The 22,126-nt window shown below is 38.5% G+C and overlaps 1 protein-coding gene across 2 annotated transcripts in view; it reads right to left on the reverse strand.

Moving 5' to 3' along the window:
• LOC122071914 (AFG1-like ATPase) overlaps positions 1-22,126 on the reverse strand; it is a 52,859-nt gene that overhangs the window by 14,047 nt on the left and 16,686 nt on the right. For both annotated transcript variants that reach the window (XM_042636390.1, XM_042636391.1), the window contains exons 6-12: positions 12,404-12,661; positions 10,916-11,026; positions 10,582-10,704; positions 10,365-10,486; positions 10,217-10,286; positions 9,482-9,574; positions 8,980-9,110 (exon numbers count right to left, since the gene is read on the reverse strand). In XM_042636390.1, coding sequence (XP_042492324.1) covers positions 8,980-9,110; positions 9,482-9,574; positions 10,217-10,286; positions 10,365-10,486; positions 10,582-10,704; positions 10,916-11,026; positions 12,404-12,661 — 908 coding nt within the window. The remainder of the gene's footprint in view (positions 1-8,979; positions 9,111-9,481; positions 9,575-10,216; positions 10,287-10,364; positions 10,487-10,581; positions 10,705-10,915; positions 11,027-12,403; positions 12,662-22,126) is intronic.

Consider the following 22,126-nt stretch of genomic DNA (forward strand, 5'->3'; position numbering starts at 1 on the left):
CCCCCCCCATTTGAATCAAATAAAAATAGTTTAAAAATCAAATTCCAAAAGGATAAAAAGTTAACCCCCCAATCCAAAAATAAAAACTGGATTTTGGTTGTATGGGTGATTTTCAACTTTCAAATATTGAGGTTCTTCTCAATTCTGAAAATTTCATAAATCTTATCATGGTAAAACATTGCTAAAAACCAAAAGTCCAGTACAATAATCTTTTGTTTTGACGTCCATAAAATTATTTTTATTCAGGCAATTTTAACAGCATTCGTGCACTTTAAAATAAGTTTGACCAGAATATAACTTTGTCATTACAATTTAGATTAAAGTAATCTTAGACTTGTTGTAAAGCTGGTTTCGTGTAACCAATACAAAAAATCTCATCTAAAAATAAAATCATTTGACCAGTCAAACTTATTAGAGAACAAGAACATTTCTCTAAATGTTAATTATTGATGATTTGATGTGACTTAATGTTGATTTTTGATGACTTGATGTGGCATAATGATTTTTTAGTCTATACACTTTATTAATTTGTTTCTGATGAATATGTTGCATTGGTATGAATCTTTAATATTTATTTAGCATATAAATAGGATTATATAATTTTTAATATCCTATTTGTGCCAAATAAAATGGTGTTTAGCATAAACACCAGAATGCTTTATTCTCCTAGGCAATGCCTTATCCACGTCTTGGTCGCCTTGATAACTATGTTGATTACCTTAAAATTTTAGGGTAACTCAAATTCTTTTTGGATGCAACTAATGGTCCCAAACAACTAGTGAGGAAGAGTATTTAAATACTGAAAATTGAAATTGGCAGTAAGTGAAGGACCAGGTTTGAGATTTGATTTGTTTGATTGTTTCTCATAACCCACGCAGGTGTTAGTCACAAGATTTCACAGGTTGGTCGGTCCTGGGTTAGGGAATAATACAATGAATCTGAAGATGAAAAGGATATAGGGTTAATGGAGATCAAATCTCCCTCAGTCCTGTTGGTTCAGTAATAACAGGGAAAGGATAGAAAAAGAAAATAATGGAAGAAAGGAATAAGTATAAGAAGAAGAAGAAAACCGGAAAAAGGAGAGCTTACCTAATATGAAAAACAGAAGAATCAAACCTGGAAGAATAGAAATAAGGGAGGGATAATTGCAGGGCCAGGCTTAGCTCCACAACCAACTCAAATCAATCCATTCCAATCCATGTGTGATCGATGGTTGCTTATATATATATATATATATATATGCTTATATAAATAAATATATATATATATATATATATATATAAAAGAAAGACTCCTCACAGAAATGAATTCAACTCAAACTGGAAACTATCCCACATTGTCAAACTTTCACAATAAACAATTTTTTTTTTTTGGGTAAATAAAATTTCATTACCAAAAGGGAGAAATACAATGAAATCCAGGAATAGGGGAAGAAGAAAAAACATCACAAAATTAGCAATAAAATAAAAAAAAGCTCCCACACAGTCTTTCCTCATCCACCGGTGCATTCCCGTCCCTCCCTCTTGGTGTCTTTGCTGGAATGCAACCGAAGATGTATAACATCTCTTTTTTTCCTTGCCCTTTCTCTTCCACCATCTGGAAGAGGGCCCTTAGTAGCTGTTGGCCTTCTAGATGAATTATTCTCCTCTTTTGCAGATAATGGATTTGGGTTGATATGACTTGCTGGTTACACCATTTACGATACTGCAGGAAAGTTTGCCTTTTGTGCCACCATCAACCATATCTGGATGGACCAATATCTTTGCCCAGCTCTCAATCATATGATCATATGATAAGATTTGGAAGACCATCTACTTTGATGTTAGCTCCAAGCTTGCTTCTCCCTGCCACCACACAATTAAAGATTCCCCAAGGAACAAGCTAATTGTTGTATCCACAAGCTAACTGTTGTATCCTAGGGCCTTCCTTCCTCCATCTTATTGCCTCCATGGCTCCATCTACCCCTCCCCCGTGATGGCTTTGCTCCTCCTTTTGGTTAGTTGCTTGTAATGCTCTCCCCCCCCCCACACCTTCGTAAGTTTGGCCCTCTTTTTTCTGGCTGGTTGTATTACTCCCCACCCCCTCTTTGGGTCCCCTGTATATTCTTTCTTCTTTGTTGGTTAATGAATTTTTTATTCATCTAAAAAAAAAAAAGTTGGAAGTAGAAAAAAAAAGAAAAGAAAAACATAGCCCAACCCTCAGGAAAGGGAACAATAGGCTGTAGCTAGGAGAGGGGGAGGCCCCATGAAGCAAAAAAAAATTTGGTTCCTTAGGGAGTCAACACACCGAGAGGAGACCACATATAGCTTGCTTCTGGCATTAAAAGGAATGGTGTCCCAAATTTTCTGGAAATATCTGGAGTTAGAGGTCCACTTTCTGAGATTGCGCTCCATCCAAATATGGTAAATGGCCGCCCCAAAGACAAGCTTACCCACCACATTACAGATAGGCTTAACTGCAGAGAGCATGTCCACCCAAATCCATTCCTTCTTCTCCTTGGATAACATTTAGCCAAAACCACCTACAAAAACTAAAGTGGAGAAGAGCAAAGAAGAGGTGGTCTACATATTCAAAAATATTCCAACAAAGACAACATGATGGGGAGGCTAGAACCTAAGGGAGGCAATTGGAGAGGACCCGCTAGAATGAGAGGACCACATATCAAAGTATTTGAATGACCCACTAGCTGTGGTAAGGGACAGATCCCTTAAACCAAACCAACTTGCACCAAGAAGACACAGGGCCATGAGATCTAATAAGGTTCTAAGGCGACTTCAAACATAAGAGGCCTGAAGAAGAAAACCAAACAATAATATCTCCACTACCACTAAATATTTTGGTGATAGCAGGAAAGTATTCCTATTAATGTATACATTGATGCTGCCCTTCCTGGATAGTTTGACCTTTAAAAAAAACGGTAGCGAGTATCAATCTATCAGAGCAAGGAGTTGAGCTACGTAATAACCTTGCACTTGGACATGGGAGAGATGAGTTGCTAGCCTGTGCTAGTTCTGGATAGGACTACAAGGGCTAGAGAGAAGATGAATGGGGAAATGGGGAAATGGGGAAAGGGGGAAAGCACTGGCAAATGTCAACAGAAGAGGTGAAGAATCTGGCATGACTACCATTGATAAGGACCGAGAAGTGCGGAGAGGAAATGCAATGGTAGATCCAATTGACAAAGACAGGAGGAAGGCCATCTTGAACATAACAATAACAATGAAGCCCCATCTCAAAAAGAAAAGGCTTTATGAATGCCAATCTTAATAAGGGCAGTAGGGAGGGAGATTTTTGGTCAAAGCCTCTATCAAGCTCATTGCAGAAGATGATGTTATCAAAGTTAACTTTTCCAGCTATATAAAAGCATATTGGTTGTCACTAACTAGAGAATCAACCACCAACTTAAGCCTATTAGTAAACACTATGGCAATGAAATTGTATAAGAGATTGCACACGGATATAGGCTTAAAGTTTGATACAGAAGATACACTCTATTCATTAGGGATGAGACAAAGGAATGTGTGATTGATCCATTTGATTTAGCTGGGGTTAAAGAAGAAACTCTGCAGGGCCTTGATGAGGTCCAATTAGATAATGTCCCAAAAGGAGGAGAAGAATCCCATACTGAAACCATATAGACCAGGGGCTCTGTTAGCCTTGTGAGAGTGGACAAAAGCTAAAATCTCTTCCCCCAAGGAAATTCCTAGAGGGCGCCCACCAAAGAGGGAGCTGAGGATGAATTTGTTGAACAGACCCTCTGGGATAGGATCTGGACAGAAAATGGTAGAGGGTCAGAAAATCTGTATAAAACAGTCAATTGACTCAACCTTAGTATCATCACTTTTAGAGGGGGAGGAATCATCTCTAGCCAAAAGTATGGGGATGCAGTTGACGTTAGCAGCCAGAATATCTTATCTCATTTTTTCATGGACTTGTGGAAGTAAGTAATGTCAAAGTCGCCAAGTTCCAACCATTTGACTCCGGACTTTCACCTTAAGAAAATTCTCCTCTTAAGTATGATGTAGATGGATTGAGCCACCCAAAGAATCAGCCCCGATTTGGCCTACTCGGGGCCAGTCTTGGGCCAGCTTGTGAGCCAGATTTCCAGCCCTCTCAGGTCCATCAAACCAGTCCCTATGCAACCCTGTCAGCCCCAGCTGGAGCCACCAGAAGCTTCCCTTTTTGGTTCTCATTGATCCAGCTGTCCAGCACTCCAAATTTCCATTTTGTTTCCATTCTTGTATCCCTCCACAGCAAGGCACTCGCCTACATCGAACAGCATCTTTTCACAGCCTATTTTTGTCCCACGAAGATCTTCTAGAAGCCCCATACAGATGTCCACAACTTTGGAGAGAAAGAAGCTTCAAGAGTGGAGCCCAAGCAACTGTGGATCTCAGCATATAGCTTTAAATTTAGTTTACTATTTTTCTAGTCAAGTTAGTTTCTATTTTTATAACTTGGGTTAGTTTCCTTTTTGTGTTCAGTTGTTTATTAGTTTCCTTTTTGTGTTCAGGTGTTAATTAGTTTCCTTTTTGTCTTCAGGTGTTAGTTTCAAATTATTTCTTTCTTGGTTAGCAAGTTAGAAGGTTTTATTTCTAGCTTTAGTTTCCTGCTTTGAATTGACTTGTGTAATCCTATAAAGAGGCACCCACTGATAGTAATCAGTTAGACAAGTTGTTGATTAATGAATTTAAAAAAGGCCTCTTTATAGGTTTACTCAAACAATTCATCAATCAACCTTACTAAGAGAGAACAATGAACAGCAGCAGTAAATCCCTATCACAGGCAGGTTGAATAGGAAGGAGATCTACATCAAAGAACAGCATCGGTGGATTGAATCGGCCTCAAAATCTCTGGCCAAGTTGATGGTCCAATCCTGAGAAAATTCAATTCTTGATTTAGGGTTCAAAAAGAGAGAGATTTCTGGTATTGACCAAGCCAGAATTCAGAACACACTCAAATGGCCATCGAGTGGAGGCTCCTAAGAGGAAAGTTGATCCATAAAAGATGGGAAAATTCCGATGGCTAACTTGGGAGATCTGAGGCCCTAAGGTTTCAACAAGAACACCCTTTAAAATCAAAACCGTAGGTCCAGAGGTGCTTAAGGTCTCCTCTTGATCAGCAACAAGGGCAGCAACAACTGAACACCAACAGATGGGACAACAGTGATGGTCAACAGCCTCTTTAGTGGTCTCGGATGGCCTCAGTTGTGCACAGAAAAATAAACCAGAACCAGGGAATAACAGAGAAATTGATTGGAGAGGAAAAAATGGTATAACATGGGTTCAGCATCTCACTCTTCCTTGGGCCTCTCACCCTCTCATAGGTCTCTTACCTCACTATATCTTACAGCCCTAGTGATGCAGATAAGTCACTTAATGGGCTTATTTTATTGCAAATAAGCCTTAGGTTAGGTTATGTATGTGTTCGGCCTTTGATCCCATAGGTTTTCTTTGTAATAGGCCTAAAATATGGGTAGAAAGTAGGAAAACGGGATTTAATTCATTAGTTTAGTTAGAGCCCATTTGGTAACGATTCCGTTCTAAGAACGCCGGTCTTCGGCAAAATCATCTATTTGTGTTACCTCATTATAAGTTGATCTTTTGACTCTATTTGGGCGTTTGGTAAACTTGTTCCGAAACTGTTCTGAGGATAGTTCTGGATTGAAAATGGCATTTGGTAAGAATTATTCTCTGGTACATTTTTTAATTTTCAATATTTACACAAACGCCATTAATGACCATATTGAAATGAAATTAATATAAAAATACATGGTTTCATGGTTTTAAAAAAAAAAAAATTTATTCCCTTTCTGACTTTGCAGATTTCCCTAAATGTCAAAAGAAATTCTTTTTATAATGGATTTTAGTCTATCAGTTTTTCATCTTTATTATGGTTTCTTTTGTTTGAGGATAAGGTCAGTGATTCTTCAATGGATTTGTCTGTTTTGTTACTCAAAAGAGCAATTGAAGCTCAATTTAGTTAAATCTCAATTAATATTTGAAACCCTTTTAATGAAATGGGGAGGTTCTTTGAACCAACCTGAAATTGATGTATCCTCTGTGTCATCTCATTGTATTTTAGGTCTAAATGTAATTTGGGGTATTTTTATAGGTGAAGGAGATATAGAGAAATTAAGTCTAATGAAGGTTGCAGCTTAATTGAAACCTCTGCTAAAACTGGAACTGAAGTTCTTGACCTAGGAGGAAAGTTAATGGAGCAGGTTGAATGGCTTCCTGTGTCAATTGGGAAATTATTAGTTATCACTGAGTTGAACTTATCTGAGAACCGGATCATGGCTCTTCCATCAAGCTTTAGTGGCCTCAAGGCATTGACAAAGCTTGACATCCACTCAAATCAATTGATAAACCTTCCAGAATCATTTGGGGAACTTGTCAACCTGACTGAGCTAGACTTACATGGAAATAGGTTAAGATCTCTACCAGCTTCTTTTGGGAACTTGACAAATCTTATTGTTCTGGATTTGAGTTCAAACAACTTAACTGTACTGCCACCGACACTGGGAAATCTAACTCACTTGAAAAGATTGAATGTGGAAACAAATGAGCTTGAAGAACTCCCTTATACAATTGGGTCTTGTTCATCACTTGTGGAGCTGAGATTGGATTTCAATACGCTAAAAGCACTTCCAGAAGCAATTGGGAAGCTTGAATGCTTGGCAATCCATACATTGCACTATAACAGAATCACAGGGTTACAATTAAAAATTATGCCTATAAAAAGAAGCCTAAAGATTCCAATAAGATCCGCGTCTCTTGGACATTCATTTGAATGCAATCACAGGTCAGAAGAACATTCAATTTGTGCACATGAGAAGAGTCAGAAAGAGAAAAACATCTATAATAACTTGAAATAGATAAAACCCAACAATCTCTCCTTCCTCCCCTCCCATCTGACCACCAGAAACATGGTATGGATTAAATGCAAATGACTGAAGTCACTGAACCCCACCAAACAAAAAGAAAACACAGAAACACCCCTAGAATCCACACCAAGGTACTCCTGCAACTGTCCCCTCTCGCCCTGGTTTTTGAAATCTTCCCTAAAACAGAACCCTGAGAGCGAGAGAGAGAGAGAGAGAGAGAGCAAGCGAGTGAGAGAGAGAAGAAAGCGAGAGAGAGACATACCTAGGAGAGCTTCCTGAGCGACGGGAGTGAGCGGTGAGAGCTGCGTGAGTGACGGGAGGTTTTATGAAAAGGCGTTTGAGGTTTTTTATCGGGAACGGGCTCTTTTATTATTTTCCTAAAGATTATCTTAAAATCGAAGTAACACCTAAAAGGTGTTCCTTGATCTCCACTCTTGGGATGAATTTTTGAACCGGTTCATTTCCCGGGCACAGAGACGAGAGAGGCGTCACCAAACGCTTTTTCCCCATTTATGTTCTAAAATGGAATCTAGAACAAAAAAGATCATCTCCGGATCGTTACCAAACGGGCTCTTAGAGTCCTGTTTTGAGTCTATATTCTTTGTTATTTCAGTTTCCTAGTTAGTTTAGTTTCCCAATTAGTTAAGGATCGGGTTAAGCCTTTCCTTTTTAGTGTTTGAGTCAGTTTTGAGTCTTCTATATAAGTTTGTAAGGGGCTACAACATTGAACACGAATTTGATTGAATGAAAAAAAAAAAAAAAAAAAAACTTTGTACTGGAAAACTGTGAGATGTAATGTTGTGAGAGACAACTTGGGTGAGATGCCCTAGGGAAGAGTGAGATACTCGACCCAACCTATTCCCCTACCCCATTCTTCCCTATATTCTCTTATTTTTGTTTTGTTCATACTATCTATCATACTATCTTATTTTATTGAATTTACTACAGATCCTACCTGGGATTGGATCAATTGCAAACCAATCTTACATTATTGCCCACAAGTGATTCAATCCTACATTACCTAGTTTGCAACAAACTGTTTCCTCTCTAAACTCTACTTGTTGGGCATAGACCCCTCTTCTTGTATTTATAAAATCAATCAATTACAAAGTTGAGCTTCCCCACACATGGATGCCTCTTGTCAAAAATAGAAAATAAATATTCCTGCTGCTATTACATGAAATAGAACAAAAGAATTTAAAACTCCTAGCCAATAGAAACTAATAAAAATAGAAACAGACTATTAGGAAAGTCAATGATCTCTAAATTTCTCAGCAACACCCAACTCCCCTCACACTAGCTGGCCTTGGGTCAACAATATATCACTCAAATTATCTCCACACAAGGCAGCATTGGCTGTGACACTGTTCACATAAACAGTACTGTGAACAGTGTCTTGACCTTCTAGAAGTTCACATCCGCAACCCAACCTACACCCCAAAAGTCTTCCCACACAGCTGGCATTGAATCCACAAGCAAATCTGAAAAATATCTCCAAAATATGTTGCTGGTCGATATCCTCAGAATAGACTGCTCGATACGGAAATGTAAGACTAAATATAGGCTGCCTGATGGCCCCAAATTATGGCCAGCTGTGAACCAGCTTTGGAGCCCAATAGGCTCATTACAATATTATCCCTCATATATAGGTTTTCAAAATAGGCTCATTACAATAGAGAACCTAAAAATTCCCAGCCCATGACCCATATAACCCATTGGGCATTCAAAAGTAAGCCTTTCTTGACCCAATAAAGTGAGCAAAACCCATAAAAATAGGTCCATTCTCTCTGTTTGCTGAAATCTGCACGGAGAGAGAGAAAGGGGGGGGGAGAAGGGTATATTCATGAATACAACCTTCATTCAATTTTTCTAATAGTGCCTTGTCTTAAGAGATGCCAGGTATAATTTTAGAACATGAGATTCTGTGATCATAGATTTTTCAAATACCAAGGACCTCAGGTGTAATTTATCCTCAAATAAATGGAAAACAGCATTATGGAAATGAGAAGTCTAGGAGGTTCCCAATTCCAAATGGTACCCATCTGCTTAGATGAATAATCTTTAAACAGGAAGAAAATAAAGCAAATAATTACCTTTCCATGTCATCAAAAAGCGTTCCCTCATCTGTACCCTGGAATAGATCATCAATAGAAGAATCTGCCGTACAAAAAAGGCAGCAGTGATGATTGTAGAGCTCATCAATGAGGGTGATGAATCTCCGTGCCTAATGAGGGTTAAAGATAGACCATGTCAAAACAGTAACAAGGCTGCAAAGGATATGTGAAATGAAATCTAGTTGCTGCAATAATTTTCAATCATATGGACCTTTAAAGTACCTATCATACATAGGTATATTATGTGTTCACAAAAATGCTAAGCGAAAGGATCCAGATGAGATGGATCAAATTCCACCACCAGTAAAAAGATTTTCCTATTTCTAGATCTTCAAGGCTACTGATGTAAAATGGGGAACAACTTGTAGTTGAATGAAGCACACACTTTATCTGGACCTTATGATCCTAGATGATAACTTATGATAATTTTCTAGTTAGGATTTACCATAGACACTATAGGTAAGAATAGTAGCAAGACTACCTTGTCACGGATACGCATACTCATCACAGGAATGTCAGATATAAAGACTGTGTGATAATTTTTGGCTACTGCAATATAATCCGCTGCCCCAACCTGATGAAATGAACATTACAGTAAGAAAAGTCTTTCCCAAGCAAAATAAAATTTTGGCAGAAAAGAAGAAAATATATAGAAGATAAATCTGGCCCTAATTGAAAATATACAACCAGATCTGTCAGTAAGATAAATAGTTAGCCCTAATTGAAAATATACAACCAGATCTGTCAATAAGATAAGTAGTTATAATATTCAACAAAGCTCAATAAAAAGAAGGATAATGTAGTCTCATCCAGCCGTTCTCCACCAATAAACTACTTAGCAAAGGGTTTCACGAAAGCATGACAATGCATACATGGAAAGGCAGAGAAAAACAAGGAGTACTAGCATTAGTTATTACTAACAGTAATACTAGCACTAAATATAGTTTTAATACAAATACTAATAGAAATATAAACAAGAATAACTACTACTACAATAAAGACAGACTGAGAAAATTTCTCTCATTTGCCTATTGTTCTAAGCAACTGATAAAGAAACATCCTTGGAAGACCAATTGCTTAACCACATTACAAATTAAAGAACAGATATGCTCTGCATTTGGCATTCTTACAATGAATTACAAATAAGAACAAATAAGAAACAATAAGAGAGAGAGTAACGCGATGCTCTAAATACATACAAGGGCAGAAACACTACCGGGCGGCCACACAGATAATCAAATGTGAATCGCGCTACTCCATTACAGTTCTCAGGAACCTCCAACATTCTGGTTTAAAACATGACGCAAGCATTAATTTGTAGAAGACTGTTTACAATATTAATCAAGTTCAGTTCAGATATGTACCGCCCAAACATCACAGGGATGGTCTTTGTGGTGATCCTGCCTTCAAATTGGTTGGTGACTTCATGCCACATTTTCTCAAATTCTTTAGCAGCATGGCTATTTAAAGGCGAGAAGTAGTGAACCTATAAAGGGCACGATAATGATTGAATTCAACCTACAGCAACGAGAAAATCCAACAGGATTTTGTTCCTCGGGTGACTAACAAAAACTTGCTCACCTGGTCTACAGTTCTTTGGGCTATGAGGCGCCGATAATCTATCTCACTACCAACCAAGACAGTCTGGCAATGCTCCCCCAATTTTGCAAGAAATTTCAGAAAAATCTCCCGCTGCATACCATCCTACAATTGCAAGATTTTGATGAAACAGAAATTAAGTTAATGTTACATAAATGAGATATTATGTCTTGAGCTGTTTGTACACATACGGGAATAGAAATATACTTGAAACTGCACAATATTAGGAAATGAGAACCGAGAATGAAACTGAAATACAGTTTATTAACAATTAATGGTCTTCAGAATATTTATATTTGGACAATAAAGATTGCACCTGATTTAAGTCTTCCGGTGCTCTATTACTAGTGGCCACAAAAACAGTTCCAGTACTTAATAATCTGCTTACAATTCCAGATAAGGCCACAATAGCAAAAACATCAACAGTCTGTAACAGAACGGGAAAAAAAATCAAGTCATATAATCTGCTGCACATCGATCATATGTTTCTGAAAAAGCAGTAGTACAGTAGGGCATGGAAACAACTCCTAAGACAGAAAAGAAAAACAAAACAAAAGATGAATGTTGCATAATGTTTGCACTTGGCACTCATTATGAATCACAAGATATAAACAAAGAAAACAAAAAAAGCAATGAAATGTTTCATTTATAGGAATGAAATATCTATTATCTTAAATTTTCCACTTCAAACCCCTCTTCTTTTCCTTGGTTAACAATGGGAAGTACCTATATATATGCCTACCTCCAAAAGTAAAAGAAAAGAAAACTTCAAGACAGTTAAATGCATTCCGGGACCAAATTAGACCCGAGAAAAAGCATTCAGTGAAATAGCCCATCCCATTATATCTGAAAAACTATATATTCCAGATTTATATAATAAGACCACAGACCATTTTTTTTTTGGCTAACGACAGGTATCCAGGCCTTCGGCCCATACTGACCCCACAACCGCATGGACCAGGACCACTGACCTTTTCTGAATTGGCAAAGAGATATTCTCATCAAAGTTACTGTATTACTGTTAAATATTGAATCACTCCCATTTTGGGGGGGAAGCTGCTGCCCTGTTGCAGCCAAAATGAATGACCACATTGTCCGTACAACTCAAGAATTAATTCACCATAAGACCGCAACATTGCTTTTCCTCCATAACTTCTACAGCCCCCTTGTTTCATGCTATTTCCAATCCCACTAGGGAAAAAGAAGTCTCTCAAATCTGACGATAGGAATATCAGTAATGCGATCAATGGCACAGAAAGGAGATTCATAACAGATCTTTGGGTAGAACTTTCACATATGCTAATTGATGTACTGAAAGCTAAAAACCAAAAAATAACAGTGGGGACAATAAAATTCCTTTTTGGTGATCACCCCCAAAACTTATGCATGTCTAAGTCACAAATAATTATGTTCTAGAATTCGCCGCAAGCGTGATCTGCAGATTCTGCACCCATTCTCATATATCTCTTCGGCATCAATATGAGCTCCATCACAACAACCTTTCCTAATTTTATGTAGCTCCCCAGTAACCAAAAAATGGCTTTAGAAGTTGCTCGTTAATAGAATACAAAAGGGCACAGTATTATGTATCTCGGCTGCAATGGGACAACATTGTGCTTTAAAATGGTAGGCACAGGGTTGTAAGATATGTAAAGCTAGAGTCAATAAGGTGGAAAACCAAAGATAAATTTGAAGATCCAGTATTTATGGTACACTGTGATGACATGGATAATTGCAGGCATCAAAAGAACATTTTCAAGGGATAATACACTATTACACTTTCCAGAATTCATATTTTCTGTACCTGGATTTCATCAAAACAAAGAATGCTGGCTCCTCTCTGATACATCTCTTGGTCTACAAGAAACTTGTCTGCTACAGCAGGAAGAATATTTTTCATCTGCATCTCTTTCTTATATCTTTCTTCAGCAGTCAACCATTCTTTCACCTTACTATCAAATGGAAGGTTCATAATCCAGCTAGAAATACCCGACTGCAAGGACTTTTCCTCCACTTGATTTTTCCATATCTTATGCATACGTTCATTTATGTCAAGCATGGCCTGGAGATTGAGATTGTAAAATATATTATCTACTCAATCAACAAAATAAAACAATTTATACAACAAAATCAGTGATACCCAGGCATAGAATAGCATAGCAGACTTTTGATGACATAGAATATTATTCTGTAAGGATTGACCAAAAATTATTACTAAGACGTTAGAATGATCCAGAAATGTTTAATGAAGCCCAAGCTCAAGTGCAATAAGATAAAACAACTATAAACAATAAAATCATAGTGGAAAACTTACTGGAATGGTTTTAAGCCTAGTGCTTAAGTATAGGATTAAGGTTTAACAATGTAGCTTGATCTTATATTTGAGCTTTGAAGCATAATCTTGAGTTCATCATGGCTTTAATGCCTCAAAGAAAGTGAGTACTGGAGGGGAAGAGAGAAGGAAGTGATTCAAGACTATTAAGTCCTAATCACTTATTTAAGGAGGGTTTATTAAGGATAAAAAATAAAAGAAAAGTCTTCAGATAGATACAATGGTTGTTGTAGAAAATATATGCATCACATAAATTAAATGCATCATTATAAAAAAATAAAAAATAAAAAATAAAGGAAAGAAAGCAAAAAAGAAGAAGGTTGGCGATCCTATATTTGTTCTCGGAGATCTCTGTTTACCTAAATTCATAAAGGTTGATTCCATTTAGACAAAAACATAAGCGTCCTTCCTTGTCCCACCATATCTTTCTCCTCCTAACCTTATGGATTTTCTTCCCACGTATCCCCCCGGGGGGAGTTAATGGGACAAGTTTCAGTTCTCTCCCACCATATATTTCGCCTCATTATCTCCTATTACATTTTTCCACCCCCCCGGGCGATGATGACTTTGAGGACGACTACAATAATCATCTCTCTCTCTCTCTCTCTCTCCCCCTCCTAATTTTGGACCCCCCGAGGTGTGTCCAGACACATGAATTTAATACTTTTATGATCAAAACCCGAACACCACCCATTGCTGCTGAAAAAGTGCAGAACGACAATCAATTCTCCCCCAGTGGTGATGAGTGAGCTCTTGTGCTTGCGGAACCACCCGGTCCCCTTGCCAAGCCAATTCGCGCCTGTATTCTGCATCATTGGACAGTGCTCGGAGCAAGCTTTCCAACAATATCTTGTGAGTCGAAAATGGACAATCAGACAAGAAGCTACAACCCTTGGCTGAAAGACTCCATTTCGAGCTTTGTCATTCGTCCAGTTCGAAAATGTAGGTTCAGGACTGCACAGTCAAAAGTGCAGCTGCAAGACCGCACGAAACACTATATGGCTTTGCACCCACATCTTTGGGCTAAGCCTATAAATAGCCCCCCCTCCCTTCATTTCACCTTACACACCTCAGGCACCTAATTCACTTCGAGTTGATTCAAGAGCTTGGAGGCTATGTATACCTAAGAGCTAGGTTCTAGTGAGAACGTAGCAGCCTACAATTCCCTCAGAGGGTCCTTAGACCCTAAACTTGGAGAAGGGATAGGGTCTTAGAATCTTCTAAGAGAGAGAGAAAGAGTTGGTCTCCTCCCTAAGCTGGCAGACCAAACAGTAGCGGTTCGCGGGTCTGTGGATTGGTGAGTTAGTGTTTGCAGTGAAGGGGCCCTCCCCTTCCGACCTTCGCCTGAGATCAGGATCTAGTATATTCTTTCCCTTATGATAAGTGTAAACAAGTAACCCGCAAGGATCCGCATTTAGCCCCTACTTGTTTACACTTATCATGGATGATTTAACCAGGAATATTCAAGGAGAGATCCCGTGGTGTATGTTTTTTGCAGATGATATTGTTCTGGTCGGTAAAACAGGGGCAGAGATCAATGATAACTTGGAATTATGGAGATCTACTTTGGAATCGCGAGGTCTCAAGATAAGGAGAACGAAGACGGAATATATGAGATGCAACTTTAGTCGTTTGGGAAGTGATAGCGAGAGAGTGAAAATTGTGGGGAGAGAGATCCCACAAAGCGATTGTTTTAGATACTTAGGCTCTACCTTAAACAAAGAAGGTGAGATTGATGATGATGTTACCCACAAAGTTAAGGCAGGATGGATGACATGGAGAGGGGCGTCTGGAGTTTTATGTGATCGACGTATCCCTCTAAAACTTAAGGGAAAATTCTACAGGACAGTAATAAGACCAGTTATGATATATGGTGCAGAATGTTGGGCAGTCAAGAAGCGTAACATAGATAAGTTGAATGTGGCTGAGATGAGGATGTTGAGATGGATGTGTGGCAAAACCCTAAGAGATAGAGTAAGAAATGATAAAGTTAGAATCGATTTGGGAATTTCTCCAATTCAGGATAAGCTCAGAGAATGTCGGTTAGGATCGTATGGACATGTCCAAAGGAGACCTTTGGATGCACCAGTACGAAGGAGTGACCGGATGCAGATGGATGGAGCGAAAAGTACTAGGGGGAGGCCAAAAATGACCATTGAGGAGGTAGTATGAAGAGACATGCCAAAGTTAAGTCTTCACCCGAGTATGGTATCTAACAGAGCTGCCTGGAGGGCTAAGATCTGTGTTGCCGACTGTTCGTGAGTGGGATGCCCGAGACTTACTTCATTTTTTTTTTTTACTCAGATCCACGTAACCAACCCCATTTAGTTGGGATAAGGCTAAGATGTGTTGTTGTTGTTGTTTCTTTTAGTAGTCTATTTTAATCGTATTTGCATGCTTAGTGTAGTTTAGATTAATACAGCGTAGCGTAGTATAGTGAAGTGTAGCGTAGAATAATATAGTGTAGTGCTATATATATTAGCATTAGATAAGCATGCTTAGGGATTGAATTACTAGTAGAAATGCATGTTTAGCTTTAAAGTATCTTTGTAATTAGCATGTGTTAATTAGATGTGCATGATTAGGATAATTGCTTAATATAATTAATATGAGCATGAGTAGGATTTAATTTATGATGCAATATTATACCTTAGTTAGCCAAATATAGTCAAGCATGTAGTTTAGAATGTACACTTTTGGGAGAATGTTAGAACTTTAGCGTCTAGTAGAAAGACTGGTTTTTAACGGGCGGAGTAGGTGCCTAACACCTTCCCACATCCGTAACTTGACCCTTATCTGACCTCTGGACCAGGACATATGGATCCAAACCCGGTCCTTTCCCTTAATCAGGGATTGGACCACCTCTTTTGGGTCCTAGGACCTATATCCTGGGTGGCAATTTCTTTTTCATGTTATCCTGTTATCCCATCCCCCTGTCGCCGCTAGATAGAAGTAGGTCGTGAACCTTTTTACCGCCAACACACCCCCGAAGGATAGAAGAGGTTCTTGTTCCTCAGTCTTCAGTAATGCTCTCTCCAATCAATAAGATCAGTTGATGGAGATCGAATAGCATGTACCTGATCCAAATACTATGCTTATTCAAACCCAATGATTTCTGCCCCAAAGAGAGATATCGACCAGTAGCATAAAGGGTATTTATTTCCAGACTTAAAGTAAGAGAATCAATCAGTTATTGAGGAGATATTTTGTCTTATTTCCTATTACATCAGGAAGTTTATTTCCAGCCTCATAATTGGTTTTATTTAGAGACTGTCATTTGCTATCAGCCAGCTCTTATTGAAGAGATAAATCAGGACTACTTCCTTCCTTGCCGTAAGACTAAAGAAAAGATTCTTATCAGATTTGTAGGCCCCATAGCCAGCTGTATGGAGGCAGGTTTGAAGGTCAGTTGTGTGGAGACTTTCATCCAAAGGGATTGAACGGCCAGGAGATAATTTAGGAATTCAGTTTTGTCTTTGAATGGGAACTTTAGTATTCAGTTTTACTTCCTATTTTTAGATTAGTTTCTATCCTAGGACTCTTTATTATGGAGTTGGATTTGTTTTGTAATTAAAGGGCAGACCTTGGCACAACGGTAAGAGTTGAATTGTGAACCAGAGATTTGAGAATAATTTTACTTATTAGTAAATACAGAGGTCATTCTTATCTATAAGTAGGTTACAACCAAATAAGGAAAGTAGGGTATCGCTAAGTGTCCCTATCTACAAGACTTACTACGGTAAATAGTAAATAACCAAGGTAAGCAGTAAATTAACTATGGTCATCTCAAAACTCCCACTCCCACATTACGACGGTATCCCAGGATTCTAATACCAAATACCATGTGACTTCTAAAAGTCACTTGTTTTGACTAGTATCAACCAAAATTCCCAATTTTCGAACCCTTTGGGTTGAACCAACCTTTATAAAACCTTCTTATATAGGAAACCAAGTGTTCTTATTTCGAAATGCCAACCCTCTCCACTTATTTCTTCTTTGTGAAGTGCGAAACTTGGGAAAACATTCAAGATTTTTCCCTTGTGCAATCAAATCTTCATTCTAAGCTCGGATCTTGCACATTCATAACAAATCTACTTAAGGAAGGCGCAGCGAGTTAAGGTTAGAGCTGCATGGAATGGGTGTTAGTCTACCATACTAGACTAGGAAGCAAGGCCCCCTAAGAACGGAGAAGAAAAACCAAAGAGAAAAAGAGAAAAGAAGAATTTGAGGTTTTTTGCTCTGATACCAAGTTAAATCGTGAACCAGAGATTTAAGAGTGATTTTACTTCTCAGTAATAACAAAGGTCATTCTTATTTATAAGAAGGTAACAATCAGATAAGGAAAATAGGGTACCACTAACTAAACATCCCTATCTACAAGACTTACTAAATAGTAAATAAAAACCAATGTAAACAATAAATTAACTATGGTCCTCCCAACAGTAAGATTGCTCCATTGCAATCTAGTGGTCACAGGTTCGAGGTAGAAAACTGCCTCTTCGCAAAGCAGGAGTAAGGCTGCGTACATTATGACCCTCCCCAAAGCCCACAGTGGCAGAAGCCTTGTGCACTAGGTATACACTTTTTTTTTGTTTTGTAATTAGTTTCTAAATAGGACAAAGGGAATTTCTTTCCACGCAAGAAAGAAGCCCAATTGATGTGGATTTAGTTAGAAATAAGGACTAGGGTTAGGGATGAAGGAAGAAGAGAGAAGAGAGTAAGGAAGACGAGGGAGAGATGTTGGGAGAAGAAGAGAAGAGAATAAGAGAGAAACGTGAATGAGCTCTTGGCTCATCTCACCAGTATTAAATTTAAATAATGTTTACGGAATTACATATTCCTCCATAAGGGAGGTGAAAGAGAAATAAAAGAAATTACATATAAAGACAACTTAACATAAGGCAGTTCCTAATGTACCCCTAATACATATATTCTAACACTCCTCCTTAAGCTAGGGAATAAATATCATACATTCCCAACTTGCATAAGAGGGTATTGAACTAGTGAGGAATGAGTCCTTTGGTGAAGATGTTTGCCACTTGATCACCTGTCTGCACAAAGGGTGTGCAGATATTACCGGAATCAATCTTCTCCTTGATGAAACGCCAATTTACTTCAATGTGCTTTGTTCTATCATGTTACACTAGGTTGTGAGCAATGTTTATTGCTACTTTGTTGTCACAGTAGAGTCTCATAGGTCCTTCAGTGTCATACCCCAACTCAAGAACCAACCGACGCAACCAAGTGAGCTCAAAAACAACATGAGCCATTGCTCTGTACTCAACCTCAGCATTAGATCTAGCTACATCCGGTTGTTTCTTGCTTCTCCATGTGACCAGGTTACCACCCACAAATGTGCAGTAACCAAATGTACATCTCCTATCAGAAATGGATCCAGCCCAATCAGCATCGGAATAGTCTTTTATCCTCAAGTGATTGTTCTTGGCAAACAAGAGTCCTTTTCCTATAGAGGACTTCAAGTATCTAAGGATACGGTACACAACATCCAAATGCCCACTTTTGGGTGCATGCATAAACTGGCTCACAACTCCCACTGCATAAGAAATGTCTGGGCAAGTCAGAGACAAATAAATCAGCTTTCCCACTAGCCTCTGGTACTTCCCCGCATCAACAAGGGAAAGGCCACAATCCTCTCCTATCTTATGATTCTGCTCAATAGGAAAACTTGCCAGTTTACAACCCAGCATTCTTGTTTCCTTCAACAGATCTAGAACAAATTTTCTCTGGCATACATTGATTCCCTTCTTAAACCTTGACACTTCAATACCCAAGAAATATTTCAAATATCATAGATCCTTGATCTCAAACTGTTTAGCCAAATAAGCTTTCAGCCTAGTTATCTCCTCATTGTCATCTCCAGTTACCACAATATCATCAACATACACAATCAATGCTGTGGTGGAGCCATTACCTCTCCGGGTAAATAATGTGTGGTCTACTTAACTTTGGGAATACCCATTTTTCAGAATGGCCTGTCTGAACCTCTCAAACCAAGCCTTTGGTGACTGCTTCAGACCATACAGTGCCTTCTTTAGGAGACACACCTTACCATCGGCTACCGAAAACTTAAAGCCAGGAGAGGGCTGCATATACACTTTTTCCTCTAAATCTCCATGGAGAAAGGCATTCTTCACATCCAACTGATATAAGGGTCATTCTCTATTTACTGCCACAGATAAAACAACTCTTATAGAGTAATGTTTGGCCACAGGAGCAAAGGTCTCCTGATAATCAATTCCATACACCTGACTGTACCATTTGGCCACCAATCTTACCTTGTACCTCTCAATGGCCCATTTGATTAGTACTTGATCGTATAGACCCATCTGCATCCAACTGGCATTCTCCCCCTGGGAAGGTCAACCAGTTTTCAGGTACAATTCTCCTCAAGAGCCATCATTTCCTCTGACATAGCTTGTTTCTACTTAGGGTCTGATATAACCTCAGTAACAGCTTTGGGAATGGAAGCAAAAGAAAGAGCAGCTGTAAAGCAACACTTGTAAGAGAAAGAGCATCATAGGAAACAAACTGGGCTATAAGATTAGTATAAGCTCTCTTACCCTTACGAACAGCAATATAAAGATCCAACTCCAAATGAGGAGAGGAGGTGTTACTTGACTGAGGAAGGGGAAGCTTAGGATGTAGTTGTCCTTCTTGTGTACACAATAATAGGTGCCTTCTCTATACAAGGATCATCCGTAGTAGCAACATCATCCACCTCTTTATTTTTACCAATATCAAAGGAAAAAGGAGTATAAGAGGCAATGGGGTAAGAAATAGAATGGCATCAGCAGCTTTTTCACTTTCATTTCCATTATCCCCCTGAAGAGGATGCTGATGAGGAACAAAGTAAGGGACAGACTCAAGAAAGGTGACATCTTTAGAAAGAGATCGCCTGCGAGATGAAGGGTGATAACACTTGTAGCCTTTGATGATGGAAGAATACCCAAGGAAGAGGCATTTTAGAGTCTTGGGATCAAGTTTGGTGCGAGAGGATTTGTTAACATGCACATAACAAACACAACCAAACACCTTAGGAGGAAAAGTGAAAGTAAAAGACTGAGGAGATAAGAGTGCAATGGGGTTTTGAGACCTAAGATTTTTGGTAGGCATGCGACTGATGAGGAAAGTCGCAGGAAGAATAGCTTCAGACCAATAGGTTTTAGGAACATGCATACCAAATAATAGACTTCTACCAACTTCTAACAAATGGTGATTTTTCCTCTCAGCTGCCCCGTTCTGTTGGGGTGTATCAACACGACGCCTTACTAGCGCCTTGGCGCTGATGCGGTCTAGAGATGGTAAGGCAGTGCTCCACCTTACGTGAAGTGGCGCCTTATGGATTTTTTTTTTTTTAAACACATTTTAAAATTACTTGATGAAGATTCCAAATATAGATTTTTTATTGGTAGATCTATGATTTTATTAACACTTGAGATGTATAGGATCAACTTTACTCCACCAAAAATAATCAAAACAAACAAAACAAAAACACGATTCACAAACAGGGTTTGGATTTTGTCAAGGGTTTTAAGAAAGGGCTTTGAGAAGGAATCAAGGAACAAGGAAGAACCACTTATCTAGGCGACCATTTTGCTCCGGCAGCGGTGAGCTTCATTCTTCATTGACAGGAGTAGAAATATAGTGGATGATCTTAGGACTTAGGCACTCATTTTGGCATCATAGAGGTAAGTATAATAAATATTTGTATTTTTTATGTCTTCTTTTCTTTATATTTATAATTTTGTTTCATAATTATGTATTTATATTATATGTTAATTTGTTATGATGATTGATGATTGATGAAGATGAACTTAGTTTATTCACTTTATTGATTTGTTTTCTTGATGAATATCTTACATTGGTATGAATATGAACCTTTAGTGTTTATTTAACATATGAGTAATAGGATTCAACTAGGATTTAAGCCAAATAAATTGGTTTTATAAAAAAATTACACAGGAACGCTTTAGTGAATAAGGTGACGCTTTATGCCCGCCTTATCGCTAACGCGCTCCGAAAGACCCTTAAATGCCTCCGTCGCCTTACCGCCTTAAAAACTATGGATTTATAGTGGTGTGTTAGGTTGACAGCTGGCAGTTATTATAATTAGCCATAACCTGTCAATCTTTTGCATGGATCCTCACGCTCGTCCTTGCTTGGGATCTCCATGTAGCCAACCCCATTAAGTTGGGATAAGGTTTTGGATGTTGTTGTATGTTGTTTTATAGTAAGGTAATCTAAAAATATAAAATAATATAATGTCTATTGCAGACCAGCCTTATGAAGTGGATGCATTAGTTGGAGCTCCCAACAGTCCTGTATTATTATCTTTAAGAAATTCTTGTTGCCACGTGTATTCGCAGCATAGACATGTTATTTTATCATATCCACATTAGCATATGGGATTGGCATGGTAGGCTTGAAAGTAGAATCCAACATCTTCAACAGTCCTTGGTGACAAAATTTTCACCACTTTATCCAATTGCTGCCAAAACTCCTCAGATCAAATTGTTGCTTGTGCTGCCCCATCGCTAGGGGATCTTGACTCCTTTCACCCAAACCACTCCTGAGAGGCAAACATAGATCTAAGGCTGACTTTCTTCAACTCAAAAACTCTTAAGCGCAACATTGTTGGCGTAAAATCTTGTGAGATAGGGCCTGATCAAGTCCCCCTTGCATTCTCCCTCAGAAGGTTTAGTGACAACCTATGGTTATATACAAAGTTGTTTACCTGCCTCGCTCTCTTAACCATACTCTGCACGTGCTGCATAATGGGTCCAAAAGAGTCGATATTTGTTGTTCATCAACTTCTTACCAGCCTTCTTGTAGTTGCCTCCTTTGTTCATCACAATTTGGACAACGTTCTCTATTCCAGCCTCTTACACTACCTCCTTTAACAACTTGTAGATGTATTTTGCATCACTTTTATCCTTGGATGCATCAATAAATTTCAAAAAAATTGTCCTATCACAAAAAACCATAAAGTTGATGATGGATTTTCTCGTTGGCATTGTCCAACCATCACACATTATAGTGACCCCGTAGCTCTCCCACATTCCCCTTAGATCATCTGTATACTCCTTTAACTCGTGTTTCTACTTTGGAAAATATACATTCAATAACTTGTATACATTGGGCCCCTTAAATCTTTTTTTTTTTTTTTTTTTTTTT

Source organism: Macadamia integrifolia, chromosome 2, assembly GCF_013358625.1.
Source record: "Macadamia integrifolia cultivar HAES 741 chromosome 2, SCU_Mint_v3, whole genome shotgun sequence".
Classification (NCBI taxonomy): domain Eukaryota; kingdom Viridiplantae; phylum Streptophyta; class Magnoliopsida; order Proteales; family Proteaceae; genus Macadamia; species Macadamia integrifolia.